This window comes from Dermochelys coriacea, chromosome 2 (genome assembly GCF_009764565.3).
Source record: "Dermochelys coriacea isolate rDerCor1 chromosome 2, rDerCor1.pri.v4, whole genome shotgun sequence".
NCBI classification, from domain to species: domain Eukaryota; kingdom Metazoa; phylum Chordata; order Testudines; family Dermochelyidae; genus Dermochelys; species Dermochelys coriacea.
This window is the reverse complement of record NC_050069.1, coordinates 225975432-225995254: the sequence shown is the minus strand read 5'-3', so window position 1 is coordinate 225995254 and position 19823 is coordinate 225975432. Positions and strand designations below refer to the sequence as shown.

Here is a 19823-nt window from a genome sequence, read left to right as displayed (position 1 = left end):
GTTTGGAGATGCTAAACACCTATAATTTAATTTGAAGTTGGTGGGAGCCAGGGTACTTGGCAACTCGAACAGGCCAGTGATGAGCTTAGTAGTGGTACACATCGTATTCTTTGCTTCCCCTTTTTCTTCTCATTATTTAAAGAGGCTTTGCATCATTTTTAAAAAAAAATATTTAAACTTTTTCAGTCAGAAATAATGCTAAAAAAGTAGTAGTTATGCTTTCAAGTGGCATATTTTAAACTAGTATTTAAAAGTTGTTTGTTTTATTATAGCTGGCAAAGTGAGCATTATGGTTCTTGTTTGTTAGCTAATTCTCTTGGGGAACTGGCTAAAGTCCCGTGACAAATAAATTATATCCCTCTTTGACATTGCTCATAATGGCTCTGTCTAATGATAGAGTACAGTTTCCTAAACAAAGTTGGAGGAAACAGAAGTGAGCTGTAGCTCACGAAAGCTTATGCTCTAATAAATTTGTTAGTCTCTAAGGTGCCACAAGTACTCCTTTTCTTTTTGCGAATACAGACTAACACGGCTGCTACTCTGAAACCTGCAGATATCAGCAATCTTGTGTTGCAGGAATTTTATTATTATAAATGAAGTCTTCTTCCTTCCTTCAGTCTCCTGTATAAATCCACAGTTGTGGACATGGTAACCAAATCCAAAATATATATACAGAATATGTTGTTTGTAACAAATTACATATTTTAAGCTAGCATGAGACCTTGTGTAGCCTTTAAAATTAAATAATGGTGATGATTAGTAATCTAGTCAGGGTTACAGTTCAAATTCCAGACTAAGGGGAAATTGGGCTTTTCCCAATAGCAAGCACTGGTTTTTACCTTTCTTGATGATGCTTCTCCCTGGGTCCAAATATAAACTTGTATTCCATACTTCTACAAGAAGTACTAAAAGACAGTAGCCAAAACTTTTTTCACCCTAAGGAATATTGTTAATCACTGTTGAGGAAGATGAAGAAAATAAGTTGTTATTGGAAAAACTAATTGCATTGTAAACAGTAGTCTTTAACCTTAAAATGAAGAAATTTTTCTAATGCACATAATTTATTTTTCCATTATATAGTAAAGTAACACAGCCATCACATATTTTTAAAAATCACTGTTAAAATCTCTTTAGATTTGAAAGGTTGTGCATCTGTTATTGTTATGCTTAAGTCTTTATTCTAATTGTTTATATGAAACCAACAGGAAATATCTTCTGCCTATGCACAGTTTAAAAATAAGAATGAATGGTAATAGGTTTTGCTGAGATGATCTAATTATAGTGCTAGAATCTTAGATAAATTCTTTGTAGTAATCAGACTAAAACTTACTGGAGTGCTCAATATGTTGTGATGTTGCTATAATACGTGACAACTAAAAAAGCACTAAATTATAAGAGTGCAAAAGCTGAGGATTCAGCACTTTGTGTAAGTTTTCAGAATCAAAGTGTTTTCTCAGTTAGTTTAAAAGAGGGACCCATTAAAAGAGATCATTAGCAGTTAGCAACATTCCAGGCTGAAAGCATGCAGTCTGCCAGTATTGATATTATAAACCTCTGTGTTCATGGAATAATAAAGTGGCAATAAAAGTGAAATAATTCCTGAATAAAATGTATATCTTAATCCTTATTGGAATAAAGAACATTTTAAAATAAATAAATATGAGTTGTTTTAAAGATGTGGAATAAAAATACATTACCTGTTCCAGATGCTTTTATATAAACTCACATATAACGAAATTAAGGACTTTGGTTTAACGAAATTAAGGACTTTGGTTTTTGTTTTGTGACCTGAAAGTTTCTTGTCAGTCAATAATATGTTGTTCTTTTATATATTAAAATTTGTCCTACATTGCCAATGCTTTGACATGTAAATTTGATAATTTATATTGGAGAGTAATTTTTTAATAGCATTGAAATAGCTCCATATAGAAGATTGATGCTACAGTTTGTGTGGTAGCATGTCAGGGATTCCAAGGTCTATAGGATCTAAAATCTTATTAATGGAGCCTGATGGTGATAGCTACACTGTACATTAAAGTGCAATGGCTCAAAAAATTCGTGCTGACCCCTGGTAGCAGTAGTAATGAATCACTATATTCAGTAAAAAGAAAAGGAGTACTTGTGGCACCTTAGAGACTAACAAGCATAAGCTTTCGTGAGCTACTGCTCACTTCATCGGATGCATTTGGTGGAAGTGAGCTGTAGCTCACGAAAGCTTATGCTCAAATAAATTTGTTAGTCTCTAAGGTGCCACAAGTACTCCTTTTCTTTTTGCGAATACAGACTAACACGGCTGCTACTCTGAAACCTGTCACTATATTCAGTGGTGCTGCTTGGATAGTTTTGTGGTATTTAAGTCTGCTTTTGCTTAAATATGCATTGTTTGTTAAAACAATATAAAATAAAATATAAATTAAAGCACATTTGTCTTTACACAATAAATAGATTATAAGCAATTTAAAAGAAATTTTATGTTTGGGGAATATTTCTTGTGAAAATATTGAGATAATAATGAAAACAGGAAAATTCAGAACTAAGATTAAAAAATGTGCTCTTGTTACTCGATATTTCCAGGATCTCCAAAGATGGATGATTTCATTTTTTGTATGCTGCAGTACTTAGGCACACCAGTGTGATTTAAGAACATTTCATCCTTAAAGGTGCATTGCAAAACTAGTAGAAAATAAATTGTAAGATTCCAAATCAATAATCAATTATATATATGGATTTAGATGCCAGTATTGTAGGGAGCTCTGTGTAGGCAATCCAGTATGCCCACATGGAAACCCATTGAAATCAATGAGCCTTGCACAGAGGTCCACGAGCATTGAATCGTGTGCAGGACTGTGGCCTTAAAAATTGCAAATTAATTTATAACTATTTTAAAACAAGATATTTCAAAATCAGTGTTTGCACATTCCTGTAATCATCTGCCAGCTTTCCTACAGCCAATATTCCATGTCTAAAATTATGCCTGTTTGCCACCCACCAGATCTCTCCAGCTTCTATACTTCATTGTGCTCAGTCTATACTTTGGAATACCAAGTGAAATTTATTAAAAGTGTTAGCTTTCACCTTGCACCATGTCAAAAGAGAAAAAGTGTAATAGATTCCACAGAGAGTTGGATGAGAGAAGAACAGATTATACACAACACAAGAGGACCACTGTGGACAATCCAACAGATGTGGTGTATAACTCTTCTTTAGTCAGTGTTTTTATTTGTCAATTTAAGAGCCAGTAGAAATTGGAGTACATAAAGGAAAAAGAAAAGTAGCATTTTGTTTTGTTTACATTCATGTTTTTTTTCCTACTAATCTATTATTATTGTGATAGGACCAGAAGCCCAAATCTGGTCTAAGGCCTCCAGTAGTAGCTACAGTGCAAAGTCTGGGTGAATGCAGTGGCAGCCAGTTGCCCTGCAGAATTAAGAGTACCTGCTGTGTTCATATAGGAGCAGAGGAGTTGATTGGGATCCCTTGATTTTTACAGTATTGATTCCCTCTCAAACTTTGACTATGTTTTGGTGACCTTACTTATTGTAGAGGAGGTCTGGACTTGACTCCCCCCAAAGCGAGTCAACACACTCTGTGTTTCTACCTAAATGTCATTCAGGAGTGAGGCATTCTTATTTTTGATACCCTAAAGCTTTAATCAATTTAATCTTGGGGGTCAGACTTTGATCCCTTGCCTGCAAGTGCATTTTGATGTTAGACTTTAGGGTTTGCACAGACATGATGCCCTCATACTGTAAATAAGCCCTGCTCTGCCTAGACAATTTCTAAGCAGATTTCCATACAATATACTGGGTTTTTTTTACTCAAACACTACAGTGATGATGTTTGGTGGATCTGAAATCCTGTAAATATACAGTAGCTCCCCTTCTCCAAAATCCTCACTCCTAGTTCTGATTCTTATGTGGAGAGGAGCTCTGAGAGGAATGTGTCAGTTTTTTGTTATACCATTTTACATATGGGTCAAAGGACCTTCTGAGTAAAAGCCCCGTGTATTTTTGTGTTTGTTTCTTACAATTTTCTTGTTGATCTGTAAGTATTGTTTTTGGATTGCATTTAAAATTTTGGAGTCTCTTTATTATTGGTTTATGTGGTCAAATAATCTCATGGACGCTGCACCGTGTGACAGCAGCAGGTAAGTGAAAGGGAAGAAGAAATTTTCAGATATTTTATTTTAAATCCAAAGTCTCTTGTATATTTTTCAATGTAAAAAATTATTTCAGATTACAAGAATACGATATAATGACTCTGGTTCCAGAGGAGAGTGATTGGTAATTGCAAATTATGAAGTTCACATCTTAAAAAAAATGGATGAGGAGAGGAGTTTAGTAATTTAAATACTCTTTACTGAGCTTCTCTCTTCACCATTTTTAAATGTGTGTTTTAAAATGTATTATTTGTTCAGTCTGCTCATACTGTATGTTCTGTTACTGATTTTTAATATTATTATGTTTAAAATGTGTAGCTTTAAATCTGAATTTCCTTGTTTTCTTTGTTTATCAGAATTCTAATGCAGTTTATATCATAAAGACATCAGCCCAGGTTTAATTAATCTGAGTAGCTCTAAATTACAAAATAACCCTTGCTACTTTTGATACAATTAGGTATATCTGAATTGTGCAAAACAATCAGATTCTGGAACAGTATATACTAACTGTGTGCATTTCAAATGAAGTGATTGTTCTCTGCTCACAAGGTTTTGTCTACAAAAATAATCAGATAGGTCTCAAATGAAAGGAAGCTAGAATTTAAGCTACATCTTAAATTATAATATGTCTAGAAATTGTCTTTATACAGGTAAATGGTTGCAGTTTTGTGACAAGAACAGCTATACCAGCAGACTTAATCAGGGTATAGTATTACAAATTAAATCATATTACTAATGTTGGGTACTAAAAACCTTAAGCAATTTGTATATTAATATTCTGGTTGAACAAAACTATCTGGCTTACTAACAAAAATTCTGTGGTATGCTATGTTATCCAGCTTTGTTGTTGTTTCATGACATCTTAATAGGTATAATGTTGCCTCTTTTAAACTTTAGGAAAAATAAAAAAATACTCCTTCTAGTATAAACCTTAGCCTTTTAATACAGAATTCACAGAAGTACTGTATGTCAGTGTTCTTGAGGTGTAAATTATGCCAACAAGGCAGGTTACCATGGTAATAAGCTCCTAAATGCTATGTTATATTTTAATGTTCTAATGTGGTATTTGATAGAGAATTCAAAATTTGACTCTGCTCACATTGAGGAAACATGTAAGTGTTGGGTTGTTAAGGAACTTGGATTGATTTAGGAAGAAGAATTTGGAGTTGGAGAGACTTATTCTGAGCATGAAATGCAGCATTCTCAGACACGACTAGAGATGATGGAGAATGAATTGGCTGGGAAACAACAAGAGATCGAAGAGCTAAACAGAGAACTAGAAGAAATGAGGGCAGCATATGGTACAGAAGGATTGCAACAGGTATAATTACCGTATGTTGCTTTCTGTTTGCTACTTGGTTACACACAAAAATGCTGAGTATCACCTGGAAGTGTTTATGGTTAAAGAGAGCCAGTCAGAGAATGTGGAATACAGAATTTTATTTAGTTCCAAAGAGAATGGCATTTCATCAGCATGCATCATCTTTAATCATAGAATATCAGGATTGGAAGCGACCTTAGGAGGTCATCTAGTCCAACCCCCTGCTCAAAGCAGGACCAATACCCAACTAAATCATCCCAGCCAGGGCTTTGTCAAGCCTGTCCTTAAAAACCTCTATGGAAGGAGAACCTCCCTAGGTAACCCATTCCAGTGCTTCAGTTCCAGTGTGTTTCACCTTTCCAGAAAGTTCCAGTGTGTTTCACCTTTCTTTTTATTCTCTGGCCAACATATTTACTCTGTGCTTAGCAGTTGCAGTGCTTGTCTTCTGGTTGGAAGAGTGGCTACATGGGCTTCCTCAAGACAAACTCTTAATTCTTCCTCATTAATTGTCCAGTGACAGTACACAGTTCTTTCCCCCTTGCTCCTCAGAAACCAAGCAGAGTATCAAGTTCCACCTACCAAAGAAGAGAGATTCCTGAGGTAGCTACTGAACCAGGAGGTCATTTGTCTGTCAGAGTTTACAGACAGGCATACGAGCCAATTGGATGAACATATTCTAAGAAATTTTTCTCAATTTGGGGTTAAAGGAAATGTTTCTTACATTAAATCCTAAGCATCTGAATTAACGATCCCTGTAATAATGGGAACATTAAGTCAAATTATGCCCTGATGTAAGCAGGTGGTACTCCTATTAAAGTTCTTAGGTTTTTGTTAGCTTATATCACACTGAATTTGGACCATTGGTGAAATTTAAGGCATAGTTTTATTTTTCATGGTCTGTATTTCATTTCACATTTGTCTCTCTTTTCCTTGACCTTTTGTTGATTTGGATACTGCATGTGTGTTCATATGTTTTGCTTTGTTTTATAAGTTTCTACTGTAGATAGAATTTTGTTGTTGGATCATGTTTTACAAAACGTGTTTTAAACTAAGTAGGCCTAATTTTATTCATCCCTGTGGGATTTTTTGTTTATTTTTGAAAGATTTTTTTTTTATTTTAGCAAATCTGTGAAAAGGGATATGTAATTTTTTGGTGAAATGTAGATATCCTTCTAAGTAGCATTCCCTATAAATAAAAAAAAAAAAAGGGTAGGTTATCACTGTTTTGTCTTTCAGTGCATATGAATGATTTGAAAGACCACTTATCTCCCATGGTACTGATAAATTTTAATTCATGTTTAGTTCCTATTTACTGTGTCTTGTACCATTTGTGCTTGATGGATTTTATAAGTTATTTATTCTGTTTAGTTGCTGCCAACACTGTGTGCTTTTCAGTGAAAGATAGTGAACATATATAATTTTAAGTTTATAAGAGTCGTAAGTCTGGTTTGTTTGTTTTTGTTTGTTTTTTAAGATGTCCCTTTTATGTGATATCCTTAAAAGTTTGTAGCACAATAATGCTTATGAATGTTTTTCAGTCACACTAAATTATATTTACTGTAGCTTTATAGTATGCATTATATCTTAATTGAAAAATAGTTTCAATGGATACTTTCCTTAACTCCTGTAAGAGCCTTTTATTTTCCTAACCTTCTAAAAAAATCAGTCTGAATGTATCTGTGTCTGTTTTAATTTCAACTGCCAGTCATGTTTTTTTTTACTATTCAAGAAAAAACAAATTGAATAAACAAAAACAAATTTAAAAAACAGCTTGGATAATAGTATGAATGAATAGTAAGAATGCTTCAGAATAAATTTTGTTCATTTAATTTTGCTGAACATACTTTCTGGGCATATGTATGTATCGGGCCCGGTCAATTTCATGGTCATAGGATTTAAAAAATTGTAAATTTTGTGTTTTCAGCTATTTAAATCTGAAATTTCACAGTGTTGTAATTGTAAGGCTCTTCTTTGAGATGTGTCCCTGTGGATGTTCCACTGTAGGTGTCTATATGCCCCTGCGCCATTGTTCGGAGATTTTTACAGCAGTCCCCATATCGGCCGCACATACGCGGAGCCTGCCTTACATACCAGTCTTGTCTTAATAGTGTGCATGCGCGGCCGAACTCCTTAGTTCCTTCTCTATCGTCCCTGGCTAGAGTCGGACCTACAGCAGACTCGTTAAAACTTTTTCTCTTACCCATTCTACATCCTTTTTTCCCTTCCTTTAGCACACTCTAGTTACTAGATAAGTTCATCCCTTTAATAAAAAAAAATAAAAAAAATGTGTTCCAACTTGTTCCTCTCAGTCTCCAGCTAATGCTAATATGCCTGGCTCCCAAAGATTTAAGCGGTGCACTACGTGCAGGGACGCCATCCATATGTCAGATGGTCGCTCCGAGTGTATAAAATGCCCGGGGGAGTCCCTCATTCCTCAAACATGTGCCCATTGTTCCAAATTAAAATCCAGGGCACACAAAGATAGAGAACTCCACCTGAAAATGATTCTTGGGCCGAAGTCAGTCGGACCGGCTTCTGACCCAGGTACGGGCTCCTCAGTGAACCACAGCCCTCCCGCCTCCAGAAAGGACAAAAAAAGAAAATGCCTACCTCCCTCACACAAAAGGGAAACATTGCAAGCAAAAAGGTTGCTGAGCAGGTCTATTTCTTCTATGCAGACCTGTTCTCGGCTCGGCACCTTTGATGAGCCGGTTCCTCCAGCATTGCGCTAATCCTGCCTCTGGCTGTGGTGACAGCGCAAGCTCCAAGTGCCGAGGCTTCAGGCTTCAGGTTGCCTGCCTTTCTCATGACACCGTCTGGCATCGCAATGGACACAGAGCCAGCACAGAGGACCTTGCCGGAGCAGACCCAAGCTGTGCTTACCTTCCCGGCACCACCGACCTCAGTGCATGCATTGAGCGCTATGGTGCAGAGAACGTCAGTGCCGAATGACCCTCCAGCGCCACAGGCACTCCTAATAGAGGGTTTCTCTCACACAGGCTCTCCGGCACCGCAGTTCATTCGTTCACTAGACCTACAGGTATCACCTAACCTACAGTCACCTCTACTTGACATCTATTTTTCTCCGGACATTCGCATGTGGTCCGGACACCTGTCTTCAGCTGTATCTCACTTTTCTAGTGATGAGGAAGCCATAATGCAGGGAGACTTTTCATCATACCAGTTCTCCCAGTCACAGAGCCAAATCAGCACTGGTCACAGAAAATCTAGGTCTTCGTTCATCAAAGACCTCCCTCCCTGGTATACAAACCCATGGATAGCACCACCTATGCCTTTCCCGGTCAGTGGCAATACGGGTTCCATGAGCACCGTATAAGCAATTCCACTATGATTGCCAAGATGCCAAAAATAGGAGCAATGCCACCTCGCCACCATCAGTGCATACGGCTACGAATGAGACACAACAACAAGCTGTTACTCCACACTTCGATGAACATGCTACACATGTTTCCCCAACCCTTGTGGAGCCCATATCCACATAGGATGACGCTATACTGCCTCCCCACCAACACTGTCAGATGATTTCTTAAAATTTCAAGACCTCCTCAAAAGAGTCACCAATGAGTTGAGGATTAATCTGGAGGAGGTTTTCTGAAAACCAGCATGAGTTGACTGACATCCTGCAACCTTCCTCCACATCCACGATTGCCTTGCCTATAAATCCAGCCAAAACCATATGGCGGACACCGGCTACTAGCAGACCTACCTGTAAGCAAGCTAACTGGAAATATTTTATTCCTTCCAAAGGGTCTGAGTTCCTTTTTACTCACCCAGCACCAAACTCATTGGTAGTAGAGGTAGCTAACCAAAAGAACAAACACCAGTTCCCAGGTCTACCCCAAGTGATAAAGACAGAAAAAGGCTGGACCTGCTTGGTTGTAAAGTTTATGCTTCGTCCACATTACAATTCTGGATATCTAATTATGTGGCCATTCTGGCAAAATATGACCACAGAAATTATGAGAAACTCAAGGACATTATTGATGACATTCCAGAGGGGGGAGAGGGGAGAAAAAACAAACAAACCATCAGATTAAAGCCATAGTCTCTGACGGACAAATCATCTCCCGTACTGCACTACAAGCTGCGCTTGATGTTGCTAACACCGCTGCGAGATCCTCTGCTACAGCAGTAGTGATGCGTCAAGCTTCATGGCTTTCATTGTCGTCTTTTCCTTGCAAAGTTCAGAATACCGTAGAAGATCTCCCTTTTGATGGTGAAAAAATATTTGCCAGTAACACCAACGATGTACTTCACTCCATAAAGGACTCGAGAGCGACATTATGGTCTCTCGGTATCCAAACCCCTGCAAATAGGAAGAGACAATATAGATACCACCCATCCATGCTACCCAATGTATACACAACATAGACCATATAGAACAACAACATCCAAGATATCAATGTTGCTGCACCAATTCATCGGCTCCATGTCAACCCCCTCCCACTAATAAGCAAATTTGAAGATGTGACTGATGGTATAGAAAACATCATCCCTGCTTCAGTGCCCATCTCCTCCCCCGACCTGGCCAGCTCCAGGCACCAGCTTTCCAGGCAGGTGCTTGGGGCGGCATTCAGAATGGGGTGGCATTCTGTGTCTCGCAGCAGCAATGCAGTGGCAGCTCCGCTGCTCTTCCGGGCGCTGCGGCAATTCGACATCACCTCGTCCAATTAGGAGCAGTACAACCAGCGCCTGACCAACACAAAAGAAAAGGGTTCTACTCCCATTACTTTTTAACACAAAAGAAAACTGGGGGGTGGTGACCCATTCTCGACCTCAGATGCCTCAATAAATTCGTTAAAAAAATAAATAAAAAAAATGGTGACTCTTGCAACCATAATTCCACCACTGGAGCAAGGAGATTGGATTTTCAACCCTTGACCTGCAGGATGCTTATGTTCCTGTGACCACACATCTTGCCCACAGACATTTTATTCGCTTCGTTCTGGGCTCACAACACTACCAGTACAGGGTCCTACCTTTCGGCCTCTCGACTGCGCCTCATGTCTTTTCCAAACTCCTCGCAGTCATACCAGCTCATCTCAGAAGGCAGAGAATCATAATTTTTACTTATCTTGACAACTGCCTTTTCAAAGCCAGGACCCTCCAAGAAGCCATTCAGTCCATACAATGGACAGTCCAATATTTCCATGCTCTTGGCTTGCAAATGAACAAAGAAAATCTTCACTCACTCCCATGCAACAACTGGAGTTCATATCAGCACATTTTGACTCGTGTAAAAGAATAGCATCTCTCCCACTCCACCTTTTTAACACTATCAACTTTTTCATTCCCAAGCTGTGCAATAGTCCACAAGTGGCTGCATGAACTTGCCTACAATTCTGAGGCCACATAACCTCTTGTAGTTTTTTAGTCAGGAACGCTCGCCTCTTCATGAGGTGTTTCCAAAGCTGGATTCCACTGTCTACAGACCGAATATCCATGTTCTGAACAAACTTTTATACATACCTCCCAGAGTCTAGGACTCGCTCCACTGGTGGACATTGCCTCACAACCTTTTTGCTATGGGTCCCCTTTGTACAGGATGTCCCATTGGTCATCTTAACTACAGACGCATCCTTTAAGGTATAGGGAGTACACATGCCCCAATACACTACCCAGGGTCTTTTGTCTCCTGCCTAAACGTCCCTTCACATCAACGTCTAGAACTCTGAACAATACACAATGCCTGCCTCCAATTTCTCCTTTCATATAAAACCAACATGTCAGGATAATGACCGACAACATTGCCTACATCTTCTATGTAAACAGGCAAGGGGGTGGGGGAGTGATCCCATTCCCTTTGTACGGAAGCAATGAAAAGATGGAATTGGTGTCTCAGATACAGTGTCTGAATATCAGCTGCATACTTACCTGGCTCTCTCAAAACCACTGCAACGAATTCAGCAGAAGATTTCCCATAGACCACGAATGGGAACTAAACAAGAATATAGTACTAGACATATTCCACACATGGGGACACGCAACCACAGACCTTTTTGCAACTGCAGCAAACAAGAAATGCCCAAGATTTTGTTCTAGGACTAGGCAAACACTCCTAGAGGGATGCGTTCATGTTCCCATGGAACACCGACCTAATGTATGTTCTCTGTGTATATAAATCCCCCCACTGTATTTTCCACTGAACGCATCCGATGAAGTGAGCTGTAGCTCACGAAAGCTTACGCTCAAATAAATTTTTTAGTCTCTAAAGTGCACAAGTACTCCTTTTCTTTTTGCGAATACAGACTAACATGGCTGCTACTCTGCAACCTGTCATTATGCAAGGCACTGAATTTAGCCGTATGGAGTGGAAATCTATCAACTTCATGAAAAAACTCGTACAGATACAGATAGACATCATCTTCCTTTCCAAATGCAAACAGATGGACATCATACCGAAAGGACTGAAGGTAAAAAATCCATTACAATCTACATACCACACAGACTATGCTGACAGCTTGTGCCACACACTCTCAAAGAAACTGCGGAACCACCTGATCAACATCCTCTACAGCAAACAGGGAAACATTAAGAATGAGCTCTCCAAACTGGATACTCTGATAAAGAACCAACCTTCCACACAAACTTCCTCGTGGCTGGACTTTACAAAAACTAGACAAGCCATTTACAACGCACACTTTGCTTCTCTACAAAAGAAAAAGGACACTAAACTATCTAAACTACTACATGCCACAAGGGGCCACAACAGTGGTTCCCATAACCCACCCAGCAATATTGTTAATCTATCCAACCATACTCTTAACCCAGCAGAAGAATCTGTTCTATCTCGGGGCCTCTCCTTCTGCTCCTCCACCCCCACGACCATGATACAGTTCTGTGGTGACTTAGAATCCTATTTTCAATGTCTCCGACTCAAGGAATATTTCCAACACACCTCTGACCAACATACTAACCCACAAAGACCTTCCTATCAACACTACAAAAAGAAAGATTCTGGGTGGACTCCCCCTGAAGGTCAAAACAACGGACTGGACTTCTACATAGAGTACTTCCACCGACATGCACGGGCTGAAATTGTGGAAAAGCAACATCACTTGCCCCATAACCTCAGCCGTGCAGAACACAATGGCATCCACAATATCAGAAACAACTCTGACATCATAATCAAAAAGGCTGACAAAGCAGGTGCTGTCGTCATGATGAATAGGTTGGAATATGAATAAGAGGCTGCTAGGCAGCTCTCCAACACCACTTTCTACAAGCCATTACCCTCTGATCCCACTGAGGGTTACCAAAAGAAACTACAGCATTTGCTCAAGAAACTCCCTGAAAAAGCACAAGAACAAATCCGCAGACACACCCCTGGAATCCCGATGTGCTACCCAAGATCCATAAACCTTGAAATCCTGGACGCCCCATCATCTCAGGCATTGGCACCCTGACAGCAGGATTGTCTGGCTGTGGAGCCCTATGCTACCAGCACTCCCAGCTATCTTCGAGCCACCACTGACTTCCTGAGGAAACTACAATCCATCGGTGATCTTCCTAAAAACACCATCCTAGCTACTATGGATGTAGAAGCCCTCTACACTAACATTCCACACAAAGATGGACTACAAGCCGTCAAGAACAGTATCCCCAATAATGTCACGGCTAACCTGATGGCTGAACTTTGTGACTTTGTCCTCACCCATAACTATTTCACATTTGGGGACAATGTATACCTTCAAATCAGCGGCACTGCGATGGGTACCCGCATGGCCCCACAGTATGCCAACATTTTTATGGCTGACTTAGAACAACACTTCCTCAGCTCTCGTCCCCTAATGCCCCTACTCTACTTGCGCTACATTGACGACATCTTCATCATCTGGACCCATAGAAAAGAAGCCCTTGAGAAATTCCACCATGATTTCAACAATTTCCATCCCACCATCAACCTCAGCTTGTCCAATCCACACAAAAGATCCACTTCCTGGACACTACAGTGCTAATAAGCGATGGTCACATAAACACTGTCCTATACCGGAAACCTACTGACCGCTATTCCTACCTACATGCCTCCAGCTTTCACCCAGATCACACCACACGATCCATTGTCTACAGTCAAGCTCTACAATACAGCCGCATTTGCTCCAATCCCTCAGACAGAGACAAACACCTACAAGATCTCTATCATGCATTCCTACAACTACAATACCCACCTGCTGAAGTGAAGAAACTGATTGACAGAGCCAGAAGAGTACCCAGAAGTCACCTACTACAGGACAGGCCCAACAAAGAAAATAACAGAACGCCACTAGCCATCACCTTCAGCCCCCAACTAAAACCTCTCCAGCGCATCATCAAGGATCTACAACCTATCCTGAAGGACGACCCATCACTCTAACAGATCTTAGGAGACAGGCCAGTCCTTGCTTACAGACAGCCCCCCAACCTGAAGCAAATACTCACCAGCAACCACACACCACACAACAGAACCACTAATCCAGGAACCTATCCTTGCAACAAAGCCCGTTGCCAACTGTGTCCACATATCTATTCAGGGGACACCATCATAGGGCCTAATCACATCAGCCACACTATCAGAGGCTCATTCACCTGCGTATCTACCAATGTGATATGTGCCATCATGTGCCAGCAATGCTCCTCTGCCATGTACATTGGTCAAACTGGACAGTCTCTACGTAAAAGAATAAATGGACACAAATCAGACGTCAAGAATTATAACATTCAAAAACCAGTCGGAGAACACTTCAGTCTCTCTGATCACTCGATTATTAAGCGTGGCTATTCTTCAACAAAAAAACTTCAAAAACAGACTCCAACAAGAGACTGCTGAATTGGAATTAATTTGCAAACTGGATACAATTAACTTAGTCTTGAATAGAGACTGGAAGTGGATGGGTCATTACAAAAGTAAAACTATTTCCCCATGTTTTTTTCCCCCCTCCCTCCCCACTGTTCCTCAGACGTTCTTTTCAACTGCTGGAAATGGCCCACCTTGATTATCACTACAAAAGGTTTTCTCCCCCCCCACCCCGCTCTCCTGCAGGTAATAGCTCATCTTAAGTGATTACTCTCCTTACAGTGTATATGGTAACACCCATTGTTTCATGTTCTCTGTGTATATAAATCTCCTCACTGTATTTTCCACTGAATGCATCCGATGAAGTGAGCTGTAGCTCACGAAAGCTTATGCTCAAATAAATTTGTTAGTCTCTAAGGTGCCACAAGTACTCCTTTTCCATTTCCCCTATACCACTCATACAGAAATTATTGATAAAAATATGAACACACCAAGCCAGGTTCATAATGATAGACCCACATGGCCCAGACAGGCATGATACCCTTTCCTTACCAAGATGTCGCTTTCCACACCCATCCCACTAACCTCCACCCGAATCTCTTGTCCCAATAACAGGGTCTACTTCTCCACCCCAGTTTAACCATGTTACACGTCATGGTTTGGCTCCTTCATGGTTCTATCATGCCGAGCGGACTTGCTTGGAGCAGGTTCAAAATATATTCCTTCATAGCACAACAAATGTCACACGCACCACCTGCTTTATAATTGGACAAGATTTAAACACTGGTGGGCTGTCACAAACACCGCTCCTTTTTTCCGTACCTCTCCTGCTAATCCTTGATTATCTATTAGAGATTAAATTATCTGGACTCTCCCTGAGTCCCATCAAACTCCACTTGGCCGCAATTACAATGTTCTATGATGCCATCAACAATAGGACTCTCTTTGCTCATCCCATTACTAAGTGGTTCCTTAAGGGACCCCAAACCCAACCCACACATCAAACCGCCTAATCTATTTTGGGACCTCCCCTTAGTCTTAACATGCCTAACCCAAAACCATTTGTCACATGTTCCCTCCTACATTTCTCTACCAAAACTTCATTTCTGGTAGCGATTGCCTGTGTGAGACGCACAGCAGAAATTGCAGCACTCATGGCAGATCCGCATGCACCATATTTTTAAAGAAAAAGTCACCCTATGCTTACTCCCCGAAATTCTCTGAAGGTGCACTCATCTTTCCATGTCAATGAGCCTATCCATCTCCCTACCTTTTCCAAAACCACATGCAAATTCCTTTGAATCTACAGTGCACGCTTTGGGCATGTGCAGAGCTTTGTCCTTCTACTTCGACAGGACTAAAACCTTCAGGCATTCCGACAAGCTATTTGTCCCCATTGCAGAACACTCTAAGGGCTCATTTATCTCTAACCACTGACTTCCCAACTGGATCTCGAGTTGCATTTGTCTTTGTTATCAGCGACAGAACGTGACTTCTCCTACCTTTATCAGGACTCACTCCACCAGATCCATGGCAGTCTCAGTGGCCTTTCTACATAACGCCCCCTTTAAGGACATTTCCAGAGCTGCCATTTGGGCTTTTGAAAATATGTTTGCAAAACATTATGCTCTTACACAGGGAACCATCACCAATACGTGTGTGGGCAGAGCTGTTCTATCTCCTGCATTCTTTCCAGATCCGAAGTCCCTACCTCCTTGAGAGATACTGCTTTTCAGCCACCGACAGTGGAGCACCCACAGGGACACCTCTCGAAGAAGAAGAGGAGGTTACTCACCGTTGCAGTAACTGACGTTCTTCGAGATGAGTGTCCCTGTGGGTGCTCCACTCCCCACCATCCTCCCCTCTACTCCGGAGCTGGGCGGCCTCCGTTGTAGAGGAGGAACTGAGGAGTTTGGCCGTGCATGTGCACTATTAAGACAAGACTGGTATATGAGGCAGGCTCTGCGCATGTGCGGCCGATACAGGTACTGCTGTAAAAATCTCCAAACAACGACGCACCGACACCTACAGTGGAGCACCCACAGGGACACTCATCTCAAAGAACGTCAGTTACTGCACAAGTGAGTATCCTCCTCATCCTGACCTAAAAAGGAGTTGTGGAGGGGTCGCAAAGTTATTGAAGAGCTGGGCAGCTGGAAAGGAGCGATTGCTGGTCGAAAGCCCAGTGCTGAAAGCAGAGCTGCCACCAGCAGCAGCGCAGAAGTAAGGATGGCATGGTGTGGTATTGCCACCGTTACTTCTGTGCTGCTGTCTGTAGAGCTGGGCCTTCAGTCGGCAGCTGCCACTCTCTGGCCACCCAGCTCTGAAGGCAGCATCGCAGAAATAAGGGTGGCAATACCATACTATGCCACCCTTACTTTTGTGCTGGTGCTGGCAGGCCACTGCCTTCAGAGCTGGGCATGTGGCCAACAGCCGCCACTGTCTGGCCACGCAGCTCTGAAGGCAACGCAGAAGTAAGGGTGGCAATACTGCAACCCCTCTGCAACTGCCTTTTGGGTCAGGATCCCCAGTTTGAGAAACACTGGTCTCCCCTGTGAAATCTGTATAGTACAGGGTAAAAGCACACAAAAGACCAGATTTCACGGGAAGAGACCAGATTTCACGGTCTGTGAATTTAATAGGATCCTATGTATGTACAAGGGCTTGGCATATATAACTGCCCAGTTTATGCCTTTTTATGTATTAAGATGGTTGTCCAGCAATTGCATCATCCAGGAAAGTGAAGGTGTAAAAACAAACAACTGTTTTAGGACTTGATCTATCAAAATGGGATTTGAGAACACTTTAGCACTTTGCAAGATCAGGCCCTTAATGGATTAAGCAGATTATTTTTTTCAAAGCAATCAAGGATGATATGAACAAAATTCAGTTCTCTCAAACTTCTCATAGAGAGTAGGTCTGTGTGTTTAAAAAAAACCACTTGCTTTCCTACCAGTACTGAAGAATACCCCTTTTAACTATGAGTTAAACCTCAGCTAAAACATTTGAGAACAATACAAAAGCATCATGTGGTAGTATTAAACCTTTCCTTCAGTGCACACAGGTGAATGTCTAGCATTATAAGAAAAGTGTTCCATGTAGACACTTCCATTGACTTTCTGATGTTAGTTTTCTAAGTTTAATGAAAAACCAGACACTAACACTTCATTTTGATTTTCTTTGTAAAAATAATTTTAAATGTCAACCTGGGGAACAAAATGGCTGCTATTGGTGCTCTGGTTTTCGTACAACTGGTAGATACTGGTCCCACTTTACCATTGACTTAAGTGGCTGCAAAGCCATTGAAGTCAGTGGATCGAACATCTCCCTGTATGAACTGTAGATACTTTTTATTAGAAGAGCATAGAAAATTAAATTTACATCATAATATATGAGCAGATTAATGACATGTATATTGACTGACAGATTATGTACATTTTAACGCTTCTGCTGGCTGTAGAAAGAAGAGTTTAAATAAATGAAGTAATTTTCAAGTAAACAACAAGAAATTTATTTTTTTAAAGAAAATTAGTGTCAGTTAATAATAATTACAGTTCATGGTTTACAGAATTTAATAAAATATATGCTGCTGAAAGGTACTTATAACACTTCTGAAGAAATTTATTTTCATCAACAGTACTTTTGTCCTTTTTCCTTTTTTTATTACAAGTGTCCATCTAAGCTTTTCTCTGCTATATACCATGTATCAGTCTTGAACGTTTAATCTGATTTCCTCATTATCTCGTGAAGTCCCAATTTGTTTCATGTTCCACACTGATGTCAAAGAATGTTTTAGAGAACTTCTGGTTTAACTTGGTTTCAGATTCTAACTCTGATAAATTCAATCAAGATGCAATACCTTGTCAATATAAAGTCCAGATTACATTCTTCAGTTAGGTATCTTATGGGGGGCTCAGGAAATTGTGTCAAAATTACTTAACGACGAAAGCAATAGCCTGTGTCTGAATAGTTTTAAATACGTATGGTACAAAATTATTGCTAAAATATTAATGCTACCGTAAGTGTTTATAAGCACTTATGAGTAGAGATGTCATGCATTAAATACATTTTACTTTTTTTACTCCCATTTCATGAGAATAATTTAGTATGTTTTTGTAGATATTTTGACTTGCACTAATTGTTTAAACTTAACCTTCCATAGCTTCAAGAATTTGAGGCTGCTATCAAACAAAGAGATGATATTATCACACAGCTTACTACGAATCTGCAGCAAGCACGGAAAGAAAAAGATGAAACATTGAGGGAATTTTTAGAGCTTACTGAACAAAGCCAGAAACTGCAAATTCAGTTTCAGCATGTAAGTTTTATTGCTAACAATATTTCATCAGGTTTGATGAAAGAGTGTCAATTTGGATAACACAATCTATGAAGTATTACTTTCTTTAGAAACAAAATCAGTGTTCTTTCATGTAAACTTTTGAAGATTTGGACCCAAGAATAGGGATCTACAGTGATTAAAAGAGTTGGTATTTGCCAGCAGTTACCACATTATAAAATCTGGAATATTGCACTCATTTCTTATAATACAATAGAAAATAATGTGGTTTCACTTTTATTGCGTGATAGTAACCGTTGGTAAATACTGGCTTTCTACTGGCAACCACAGTAGAAAGGAAAACTTACCTGTAATAACAGTTCTCAAAAGATTAGGGGTCAAATCCTGGCATCTTTGAAATCAATGGCAGAACGCCCATTGACTTCATTTGTATTCAGGATTTCACCCTAGAGTCTTATTAGAGGCTTAGTCACACCCCTACTTCTCTGCTAGGGTTGAAGATTATTCCATTGTTCCTTTTTGTTACATATTTTTAAATTAATTTGTTCAAAAAGGAATTGAGGATTGAGTTTAATGGGAGCCACAGGGGCTTCGTCGTTATTCATTTGTGCGGCAGTTAAATGTTTTAGTATTTTGAGCTGTTGAACACTCAAAGGTAACTTGCACAAGCTTTGAGCATGGCATTGTGAATCTACAGTATTTCACATACTGATTCCTGAGAATTAACAATTGCAGGTGCAAGGCATATCACTTCAATATAGTGACTCCTAATATACTGCTGCCCTGTGCTAGTTGGCCAGAAAACATATTTTGAGATATGCCTGCAATGAACAACAGATATATGGGATGGATTTAAGCAGCAGGCCACAATGGTATTAATTTTACACAGTGAAGATGCACTTTATGCCTACTTGCCATTCTCACATACCAGGTGTTTAACTGGTTTGCAATGCAGAGTTACAGGATTCCCACCATATAACCAGTAGTTCAGGCCTACCGTAAGGACTCAGTTTGATTTTAAATCCTCTCTGCATCCCCCTGAGTGAAGGGGGCAGAGATTACCAAGAAGGAACCTCAATCTGAAAATCTTTCAGGTCTCCCCTTATCCTACAGGCCCAAGGTTGTCCAGCGAAATCCTGAATCTCATTTTCCTATGGGAGCTGGCCCTTTTAACCTTTATTTGCACTGGTCACATGTTGTGACAAACTGAACGGTCATTCATTTCCTAATATTAAACTTTAAAGTCTCTTGC

At 40.0% G+C, this 19823-nt stretch overlaps 1 protein-coding gene across 21 annotated transcripts in view; it reads left to right on the top strand.

Annotated features, from left to right (window-relative positions):
- Positions 1-19823, top strand: part of AKAP9 (A-kinase anchoring protein 9) — a 232724-nt gene that overhangs the window by 70219 nt on the left and 142682 nt on the right. For 10 of the 21 annotated variants that reach the window (XM_043509336.1, XM_043509317.1, XM_043509324.1 and 7 more), the window contains 3 exons: positions 4810-4863; positions 5310-5480; positions 18437-18592. In XM_043509336.1, the coding sequence (XP_043365271.1) occupies positions 4810-4863; positions 5310-5480; positions 18437-18592 (381 nt within the window). Of the gene's footprint in view, positions 1-2574; positions 2661-4792; positions 4864-5309; positions 5481-18436; positions 18593-19823 lie in introns of all 21 variants that reach the window. The other 11 variants (XM_043509321.1, XM_043509325.1, XM_043509332.1 and 8 more) reach the window with 6 other exon arrangements.